Consider the following 9,954-nt stretch of genomic DNA (forward strand, 5'->3'; position numbering starts at 1 on the left):
ATATGATACAGAAAAGTCGAGATAAAAATATTCTTTTTAATTTATAAATTTTGTCAGATTAACTTTTCCTGTTTGCAACTTCTGATGGTAGTGTAGCAATATGGCAATTGAATTAACTATGCGTAACTTTGAATACTACTTTACAAGTTAGAACAGTCGTGCTACATAAAATTAAAGAGTGTAGGCTAGAAAAAGTGTTACTGTGACTATAGCAACCATCGTCCTCCACAGCAACCAGTTTCTTCCTCCAACGGACCAATGGGGATTTTCTTTTCAGCTACCATTGCAGATAAGAATTGGAAACTAGTCATCATCTGGGTCTTCTGAGAAGTCTGGCTCTTCGGGCTTTTGCAACTTGGGCATTTCAACATCCTTCATCTTCTGAGCTCCTCGCCGTGTGTTTGCTGCAAACCTTGAAGCTAGAATCGTGACACCTAAATTCTGCATTACTTGGGAAGAATTCAAAGGTGCAAGAGTGTGTTCTTCCTCTTGTTGTGTTTCATCGGCAGCTTGCTCGTCGGGAGGATATGAGGACTCCATCGTGCTGAGGTTCCTGGCCATCATTCTCTTCTTGTGTCGACGCCAACCCGCTTGAATGAAGCAGGCACCCCATGTCCTCCAATGGTAAGAATGATAACGAAAGGTGTGTTGTAGCTTCTTGCTGTGAAGACGTCGAAACTGATTGGCCACAAATTTGAGATCTTCTGCTCTTAATGCAAAGGCCTCCACTTCAACCAGGGCTCTGACCGTCCTTGTGGAGGATGGCAAGTTCAGAGAAGAATTTGGAAGCAGTGCCCATGAAAGTAGCTCCTCACCGCAAAAGTCACCTGGTCTCAGATTGATTGAATTGAAGAAACCTGTCCGGCCTCCATTTGTAGTTGAACTCTCTAGCCTCCCTCTGATAATAAAAAGCATCTCAGTGACAGGGTCACCTTCCCTAACGATGTAGGTTCCTTGGGTACTTAAGGAGGATACTACGCGCTCGCATATGGCATCCAGTAGCTGATCATCCATTTGTGAGAAAAAGGGTACCTGAAATTGTAATAAAGTCAATGGTAAAGAATTTTCATTGGAAACAGTCAGATGTTTAGGACTAAATCTAAATGAATTTAGCACAAAGAACTTACACGCCGGACAAGGTCCAAGCATAGATGGCGTTGGATATCTCGACGAAGATCTGGAGGTAAGGCACGTAAGATTGATTCTTCATCCACACCTCGAGTTGCAAGCCACTTGTACTGAACAAAACGCTGAACACGTTCTCGCAGATCTTGAGGGAGTTGGCGATGTCTCATCCACTCCTCAGTGTCTCGTCGCTTGAGCCTCCACTCCTCCAGTCTCACAGTGATGGATTGTAGGTAGGTCTGCACGCCATATCAACATAGTTATTGATTATATGATCAAGGCCTTGTAAGAAGTTGGAATATCCATATTGCTATTCGTTTTCTGATACTATTCATCACATAAGATAGATTTCAGGTTAGAAATTTGAAAGCATGATAGCTGTGTCATACAGATGTAAAATGAGTATATAATCAAGGCCTAAGCAAGTTACAAAAAGTTGTAAATCCTTGTTGCTATTCCTTATCTGATGCCATTTGTTACATCAGATAGATTTCAGATCAAAAATTCGAAAGCGTGAACAGAGCTGTGTTACAAAGATGTAATGAATGTATGATCAGCACCTACACAAGCTATAAGATGTAATGAACGTGTTACAACAATGTCACAAGGTGCATCCAGGTGTTATACTTTTCAGGATAGCTTCAATGCTACCTCAACACTGTATTTTTCAGTGATTTATATGTAAACAACTCTACTTATTGGCTGAGCAAAAAAAAAAGAAAAAAGAAGCCAGTTATAGGAAGTTGACTATCCTTATTGCCATTGAGTGCACACTGTTTCTGCCAAAGTTTAAAACAGGTAAGAACATCATGAAACATGAAAATAAGCCAGAGGGAACTCATATTAATCCTATGAAAAACAACTTTTAAACACAGATTCATAGGTCTAAAGGGAGGGAAAACCCTAGGTTCAATCCACTAAGAAAACAGACATCAATAGAAGAATATGTGTGATAATTGAATCCTGACATTGAATATATTGATCCAATGTCAAAAGCCGTAACAATTGTATGCAGGGGTTCCACAATACCTGCATATTTCCAATTAAATGGGCAAACAGAACCAGACCCAAGATGGCAATCAGTATGGCAAACAAGGTTTCCCATATAAATGTGCTTGTATTCAATGACTGTCCATAAGAGCTGAAAATTCAGAAAATAGAGTTATACATCAAAATTTTCCATAAAATAAAGGAAGTGTACAGCGTAATTGTTTTTATTTGTCATCCAAGTAAAGCAGGAAATATAACTGTTTCATGGAGAAAAATGGAACCTATAATTATCAGGGATAAATCCAACTAGCTATTATACAAACCTTTAGAACAGAAATAAAGGTAGTCTGTTGTACATCATGTTTGTGAGGCATACCTTAAATTCTGCAAACCCCACCACAGACAATAGAAATACTTCTGAAGGAAGCCTGAGGAGAATACTTTCTTTGTCAAAGCATTTTGGAAAATCCCATAGTCGAAACTGATATTATTACTAGGATCACAATTACTAAACACAAGGGTACTGTTTTCCCATATCTGGCGACGGCCATCATTCAATGTGGCACAATCAAGGTAATGAGGATTGCATCGCAGAGGGCTAGTCTCAGTTCTGCATTCAGATTTCCAACATGTTGCATGTCGTTCAATTGACAATAGATACCAGGATGCCCCTAATACCTACAAGAAGTGAAGCCATATCATTGTATGCATACTCCATAAAGTTGGAAGGATACAATAAAAAAATGGGAACAATGATAGACAATTGACTGATAAGAGATGAAATTCGAGTAAGAAACGAATACATACATGGCTAGCTAACATGTAAAGTAAGAGATTATAGGCAGCCCCCGCCCAGGCAGTCTTTGTGACAACTCCTGTGGCTTTGATAATCTGAGAGCTTAAAGGGAAGATCAGATACAATCGAGGAACATACTGGAGCAGAACAATCAGCACAAGTGCATTATTAGTATAATCAGCATTGGTGCTTCTGATTGCTGGTATAATGAACCATATCACAATCTGCCAAAAAAGAAAAAGGAATAAACTGATGTTAATCTTATCAAACTTCAAGACTAAACATAGAACTTTGTGAAAGAAACATATAAGCTTATCAAATTTCAGCTGTTTTTCTTGCAACATTTACATCAATTTCAGCTACTTTCCATGATTTCAAACTGTACTTTAATCTTTGATTTCTATTTATGACAGTGTCACAGAAAAAACAGACCATTCTGACATCAAAGGCCCCCAATTTAAACCATTTGGTTTAATTGAACATAAATACAACGTTATAAAGCATTAATGGAGAAGAATACTGAAGAAGTACCTGAGGAAGAGGGAGAGCAGCCACTAGATCTATGAAGAAATCTGATCTCAAATACCGCCTGGCAATCATATCTGGGTCGGCGACAAGTTCACCCCTCCCAAATACTCTGGAGATAGGCGACACATAAGCTGTCCGGAACTTGATGATTATATGCAACACGTAAAATGCATCAGCAAGTGTCCGAAAACATGTCACAATAATTCCTAAATTTAAATCAGTATCCATACAAGATGACGTGTCTTTGTTCATTACTGAAGGCAGGTAGAAAAACAAAGGATCAACGAATAGAGCTACTAAGCACCAGAAGAGGAAAATCCTGTTCCATTGCAAAAAAATTTCGCTACCAGGATCTAGAATTCTCTCCCCCCATGGCTCATGATCCTCTGGAAAAACCTTAAACTTTCCAAATTTGGGAATTCTGCTACCACTATCTCTATCACTAAGACCTCCTTCAGTTTTCAACAAAGGGGCTGTTGCTTTGAACACTGGCAGTGGCTTCTCTAGATGTGTACTGCCATTGTTGTTGAACCTGAGAATTCAAGAAAGGCCCCATCAATGAAATTTCAAGAAGAAAGAAATTGGGAAATGAAAAACAGAGGATGTTGCAGAGATTACCTCACTAGTTTCCCTTGTCCGGACTCCATCCTTGTAATTCTTACTCACATACGTAAAGTAAAAACAACCATTGGCAGAGAAATGGCTGCAGCTCCACTGCAACAGAAGTTATCTGAAAATCCCATCTTTAAGAAATCCTTTCTTACTTTTTGTCATATCCACCAACATAGTAAAAGACCAACAAAAAAGATCTTTTTCACTGCAAAAAGAGAAGGAATCTTGACTTAATTGGAAGATGTTGGGGGCAGAAGGAGAAGAGATCAGAAAGAAGGATGCAGGATCAAACTGGCGTGGGGGGAAGGGACGAATTCCGCACTATTTGTTGGCTTTATGTGCTTTGACTCCCTCTAATAGGCAACGAAAGAAATAATACATATCCATAAAATAAACGAAAAAACAGCTCACACGGCAGTGAGTTTACTGTTTTTTTAACAAATTATGAACTTTGGGAAGAAAGGGGTCAGTATGAAAGGACGTGAGAGCCATGACTTTGGAGGCGGCAACCAAGAAACGAGGATACTTTTAGCAGATTTGGCGGAGTTCGCCCTTTTTATTTCCTTTTTCCTAAGGCCAATTAAAACAAAAAACACTTTGCCGTTAAGCGAAGGTTAGTTGCTCTTGTCAGCTTGTGTCGTATGAGATGGTGAGTCATGGTCCCGAGTCAGACAGTTAGACATGCTGCCCTGCCCCTGATTCTCTGATTTTGGCCTTCGGACGCAGGCAGGCACGATTCGTTATTGGCAGTTTGGAACAGTTATTTTTTGGGTCACAAGACCCAACCAGTCCTTGCCACGTCGGTTTCCACAGGGTTCTATAAGAAATCATATCACTTTCAATTCTTTTCATTAAAATCTCACAATTATCCAGCGGAATCAAAGTTGCGTGCGATTCAAGGCTTCATATAACATTTTCACTGATTTAACCTAATTTAAGATTGAAATTAATTAACTCCATCTCATAGTGTTCCATTAAAACTCGTTTAACTTGTATAATTCTTTATATTATAATAATATCATACTACAGTAAAAAACTAAATATAATATTTTGATAGATACTAAGTAATATAATTATAATTAATTAACTCCATCTCAGAGTATTCCGTTCAGATTCATTTTTTTAGAATAGACTACTACAACTCGCCTTTTTTTTTTTCTCTTATTTTCGTTTTGGTAACATGAATTGGTGAAAAACTAGATTCGACTACTTGGTATTGCACTATTACTTTTGGTCCGAAAAACCCATGAAACATAAACATATGTAGATCGAATGACAATCTCTGTAACTTGTCTTGCTTTAACATACAAGTACAGTCACATGCAATTGGATTGAAGTTGAAAAGGAAGATATTTTGCATGCCCTTTTGTGGGGTAAGTCTGGAAAAATGCCAACTTGGAATGGAATGTGCTTTTGTTTGGCTACAACTTCCACTCTCCTTTAATGACAAATCATGCTCATAGGCCGGCCCACCCTCCTTTAAAATGGGAGAAAAAGTCTTTGGCGGACTTCAAAAACGTTTCAATATCAATAACAAAGTGGAGGCTGACAAAGCCACCAGCAACATGATGGAAACCTTGGGAGAAGAATTCAACAGGAGAGTAAATTTGAAGGTGACCCTTAGTTGAATAAGGGCATATTGCAATCATCTTTCCACTCATGTATGGAAAACTTGGTAAAAAATGATTCAATGAAAACAAACAAAAGTGTGACCCTCTTTTGACCATATTCATATAAAAAAAAATAGTTTCAGAAAAATATAATGAATTCATCAAGACATTTTTCAAAGTAGAAGAATTCCCAATCTAAAATGATTGAACCCTATGAAACCTAATATGAAAACTTTATCCCTGCTCTTGTTTCAGTCTAATATTCCACAGGGCCAAAAACATGATGAGGTCCAGCTGCATAACCATCTCACTTGTAGCAAAGAGATTCAAAGGCGCGCAATGAAGATTAACATTCCTAAGCAATGACCATAAACAGGAAGAGAGAGAAAAGCTCCGTGCTGTTAAAACGCAAACACAACCACCAAATTTTGATAGGTTTACCATCCTCCAGTAGAGACCAAAGAGAACTGGCAATGTCACTTCACCTACACTTGTTTTGCAGCCTATGAAGAGACCCCAATATATAGCTGGGTGGTCGAATCATAATTAACTTGCGAGAACATGCTCAGAGATCATCAAGTTCTGCAGCTAAAAGCCAACCATCCCAGAAAACCCCCATTTCATGTAGCCCCCAAAAAATGTTGACAGAAGACTCACTTCAAATGGTAAATAATAATAAATAAAAAAAAGCAAACACCCCTTTTTTATCATGTATTATCATCTGGATCTAGATGAAGACACTAGGAAGAAAAGCAAGTTCGGCATCCCAACTTTCCAACCCAATAGAAGTAGAAGACTCCAAATTTATTCTTGCTTGTCAGCTGAATGACCAAAAACATGTTATAAAAACAGTAAGTAAAATATCCTTGCATCCTTCTAAATCATTTTTGTTGTCATTTTCAAAAGTTTGCAAAGAAATTATATCTGTGAATTACCAATCCCACTCATGTAAGGACCCTAAAACATCAACTTCTGTAGAACAGATATAAGTACCTGCCAGAAGCATTTGACGCACCTCCTCATTCCTTTTAAGATAAAGTAAGAAAATGCCACTAGAGTAGTGCATCACAGCTGGAGAGATTCATTCAAACAGTAGCAACTAGAGATGATGCCAAATGGGACCCACAATCATCGAGAATTGAAGATCCCATAGCCGGGCAGCAAAGAAGTAAATCCCAGGGGAGTGTAGAAGAGCAAAAACCAATGAGGCAGACCCAGAAGACACCTCAACACAAAAAGAAAAGCATGAATTTTTTAGCAGAGTTCCAGAATGATTTCTCAATAAATTTATAAAGGCCATCTAAAGCAACTTTTTTCCTACATAGAAAAAAGGACTATTTAGCATAAGTAAAGCAAAGAAAACCATCATAGAATAAAGAAAAACAAAAAGAAACTTATCCAAATCCAAGAGGCTGAGGGCCAATTAAAAATAGTTGCACTGAAGTCCAAACACAATAAACACACTTAATCCCAGTCTCCTCATATAAAAGTTACATCCTTGAGGTACTTAGCTCCTGCTTCGACGGCGTTCCCTTACACCATTTCTGCACCAAATTCAGTAACAATATTTCACACTCATATATCATAACGCAAAACCATGTGACATAAAAAAAAAAACTAAGATGAACATAGCTCTGAGCATGGTCAAAATGTGTAGTACAGGTGACAAAATCCTAGTCAGCTTGACGCACTTCCTTATTTATTGGAGAAAAAGATTACAAGAAGAAAGCATTTACAGCTACTAGTATAGAGTTCAAGGAGCTTCACCCATTAGCATACGGCAATTCCTCACGACCACGGTATGGCGGAGATCTGCTGTAGCTACGCCCACGAGGAGAGACACTACGACGTCTTGGGGATCGTCCACGAGGACTGTAACTTCTGCTTCAAAATGGTAAGTGTCATTCAACCAAATTAAGACTTCATTCAACCACAAAGATAAGACAATGTTTGCTTTGAAGGCCTTACCTGCGTCCATAGCTTGGGCTCCTGCGATATCTAGGGCTGCGACTGCGACGTCTTCCTGAACCACCACGCATACGGCATTCTCGAGCAAAATGACCAGGCTCACCACACTCATAGCACTTCAAATCAGAACCACCAGAGCGTCCACGACCACCTCCGCCGGTGCGTCCACCTCTGCCTCTAGAATTATGAGAAAGCTCAACTCTCCAGCCATTCTTGCCTGATCAAAATCCACGACTTATAAGGCATGGTGTATAGTGCGAATCTCAAATGATAAGCTCATGCTCATTAAAGATGCCATTAAGAAAAAGAAATCAGAAACTTGCCGTTAGATGAACAAAAGAGGAAAAGACTATGACCCCTCAACAAGTTTTACATGCTACGGAGCTAAGATCTAAAACTAGACTGGAAAAATGTCAAAAACAACATAAAAACAGATGATTATGGATAATAAATCGACCTATAAAGTAAATTAAAAAGAGTGAGGGTCCCTTGTAATATGACCCGTATTATTAGCAAATAAGGCAACAAAGGGCAGCTCAGTTGTGATCAAACATGTACACAAACTTCCTCCACAAATAAACATGGAACTGTAGAACTGCAGAAGTAGATTCTTCATAGAGCTCACCTGATTCTGCAGAAGTAGGAGACTACCAGAGGCATCCCAAAATCATGACTTCCATCATAATACTTCTTATTAATAAAGAAAGGAGTAGCCTGATAACTATGTGTTAGCTCCTAACCTATCCATTTTTTTTTTAACAAGAAAGGCTAGCATCCTCCTATCCAACAAGAAAGGAATCACAACTAACCATACAGAGCATGAAGGATGCAACTAGTGCCATTATGAGATATAAAAGGATCAGGTCTGAATACCATCTACTTCACGGATTGCATCCTCAGCATCTCTGTGATCATCAAAGTCAATAAAAGCATAACCCGGTGGCCTACGAGCAACCCATACACTACAAAAAAGATAAAAGGCAAACATTTAGCAAATCAAAACACAGCATTCGAAGGAATTAAGACAACAAAATCAAAACTTTAAAGGTGCTCAAATTACAGACAATTATAGTGTAACATGTACCACTTCAAAGGAAGACAAAAAAAAAAAAGGTAAAGTACGACGATATTCTACCTTCGAATAACTCCAAAGCAACGAAACTCGTCTTCAAGATCTCGCTCCGAGACTCGTGGGTCAAGGTTACCCACGTACACGCGAGACATAGTTTTTTGGGATTCAAAAGAAAACCTATCAAACAATTCGTACGTTATTCATATTTCAGTTCAACACCAAACAGAACAACCAAAAAACAATTTTAAAATGTTGCAATAAAGAAAAGAAAAAAAGAAATTAAATCAAAACTAATTAAAAAAATGAAAGACAGAGAGATCTGAACCTGGTGCGTTACGCAGAGGAGGAAAGAGGAGAGGCCGTAGCAGCTGCTTCCGCCTTTTGGTTTTTGGGGGAACTAGGGCTTTTGATTTTTTTTATATGCCAACAAGTTTTATGGCCGGCAAAAACAGTCAGTTGGTGCTCAATATTCCAATACTGCCCTTGCTTGACAGTCTTTATTCCGTATTCAGTCCCAAAACGAAACCAACTTCCCATCTTTCTTATTATCAAGCCATGAATAAAAAAGCCCATCAAGGAATAGCATTTGGTTCCGTTGTGAACTTTGGTGGCTGATCAAAGAACAGGCCCGATGCCCAACGACTTGACCCAAATCTTTCTCTTTTTTTTCTTAAATAAATAAACTTGAAATTTTAAAAATCAAAATCTTATAAAAAAATAATCAGCCGAATTATAATAAAGACTCGAAAATAACCGTAACCAACTTCTCTTGAACGATATCAAATTATAATAAAAACTTGAAAATAGCCTATACTAACTTATTTTAATCAATTCGATCGATTATTTTGATTTGAATAAAGTATATTTTAAAAATATTGATAATATATAATTTATCTTAAAAAATGTATTATTTTTTTTCTAATTTTTCCATTTTAAATTTTGAATACTGAAAATGGATGGAAATAGTTAAATAGATGATCCTTTTTGATGGATTAAGGTCAAAACTGAAAACATCTATCGAGATTAAGAGAAGTCAATCAATTTTGAAGGATTATTTTGATTTATATACTCATCCTTATCCAATAAGATAAGAAGGGAAATGATCAGCTCTCTCCCTCCCACCTATAAACAAAGAAAGTGCTGAAAAGGCATTTAATTTTGCAGCCCTCTTGTTCTGCTATGGAGACAGCTCAGTCCCCTCTTTTTCTTTCATTAATTAGTCCTGCTCTACTTTCATTCGCAACTTTCTTAAA

The 9,954-nt window shown here is 37.9% G+C and overlaps 2 protein-coding genes across 4 annotated transcripts; both read right to left on the reverse strand.

The window, feature by feature from the left end:
* Positions 1-85: 85 nt before the first annotated feature.
* On the reverse strand, positions 86-4,670 carry CNGC14 (cyclic nucleotide-gated channel 14). Its single transcript, XM_021421867.2, has 7 exons — positions 4,058-4,670; positions 3,443-3,971; positions 2,923-3,135; positions 2,492-2,793; positions 2,155-2,266; positions 1,128-1,364; positions 86-1,032 (listed from the first exon to the last, which is right to left on the reverse strand). The coding sequence occupies exons 1-7, from the start codon at positions 4,084-4,086 to the stop codon at positions 304-306; spliced, it is 2,151 nt and encodes a 716-aa protein (XP_021277542.1). The 5' UTR covers positions 4,087-4,670; the 3' UTR covers positions 86-303.
* Positions 4,671-5,737: 1,067 nt separating this feature from the next.
* On the reverse strand, positions 5,738-9,173 carry RSZ22 (serine/arginine-rich 22). 3 transcript variants are annotated; one of them, XR_016350904.1, is made up of 7 exons: positions 9,027-9,173; positions 8,765-8,878; positions 8,503-8,591; positions 7,630-7,846; positions 7,429-7,542; positions 6,655-7,205; positions 5,738-6,188 (listed from the first exon to the last, which is right to left on the reverse strand). XR_016350904.1 is itself a non-coding variant. In XM_021421870.2 (6 exons), exons 2-6 carry the CDS (start codon positions 8,851-8,853, stop codon positions 7,169-7,171), a joined length of 546 nt encoding a protein of 181 aa, XP_021277545.1. In that variant the 5' UTR covers positions 8,854-8,878; positions 9,027-9,173; the 3' UTR covers positions 5,738-7,168. The 3 variants fall into 3 exon arrangements, 1 of the variants encoding a protein (XP_021277545.1); XR_002444802.2 differs by having other exon boundaries at positions 5,738-6,482; XM_021421870.2 differs by having other exon boundaries at positions 5,738-7,205.
* Between the last annotated feature and the right edge of the window lie 781 nt (positions 9,174-9,954).

The sequence above is a fragment of the Theobroma umbraticum genome, unplaced genomic scaffold (genome assembly GCF_002168275.2).
Source record: "Theobroma umbraticum cultivar Fairchild unplaced genomic scaffold, ASM216827v3 scaffold_56.0, whole genome shotgun sequence".
Lineage (NCBI taxonomy): Eukaryota > Viridiplantae > Streptophyta > Magnoliopsida > Malvales > Malvaceae > Theobroma > Theobroma umbraticum.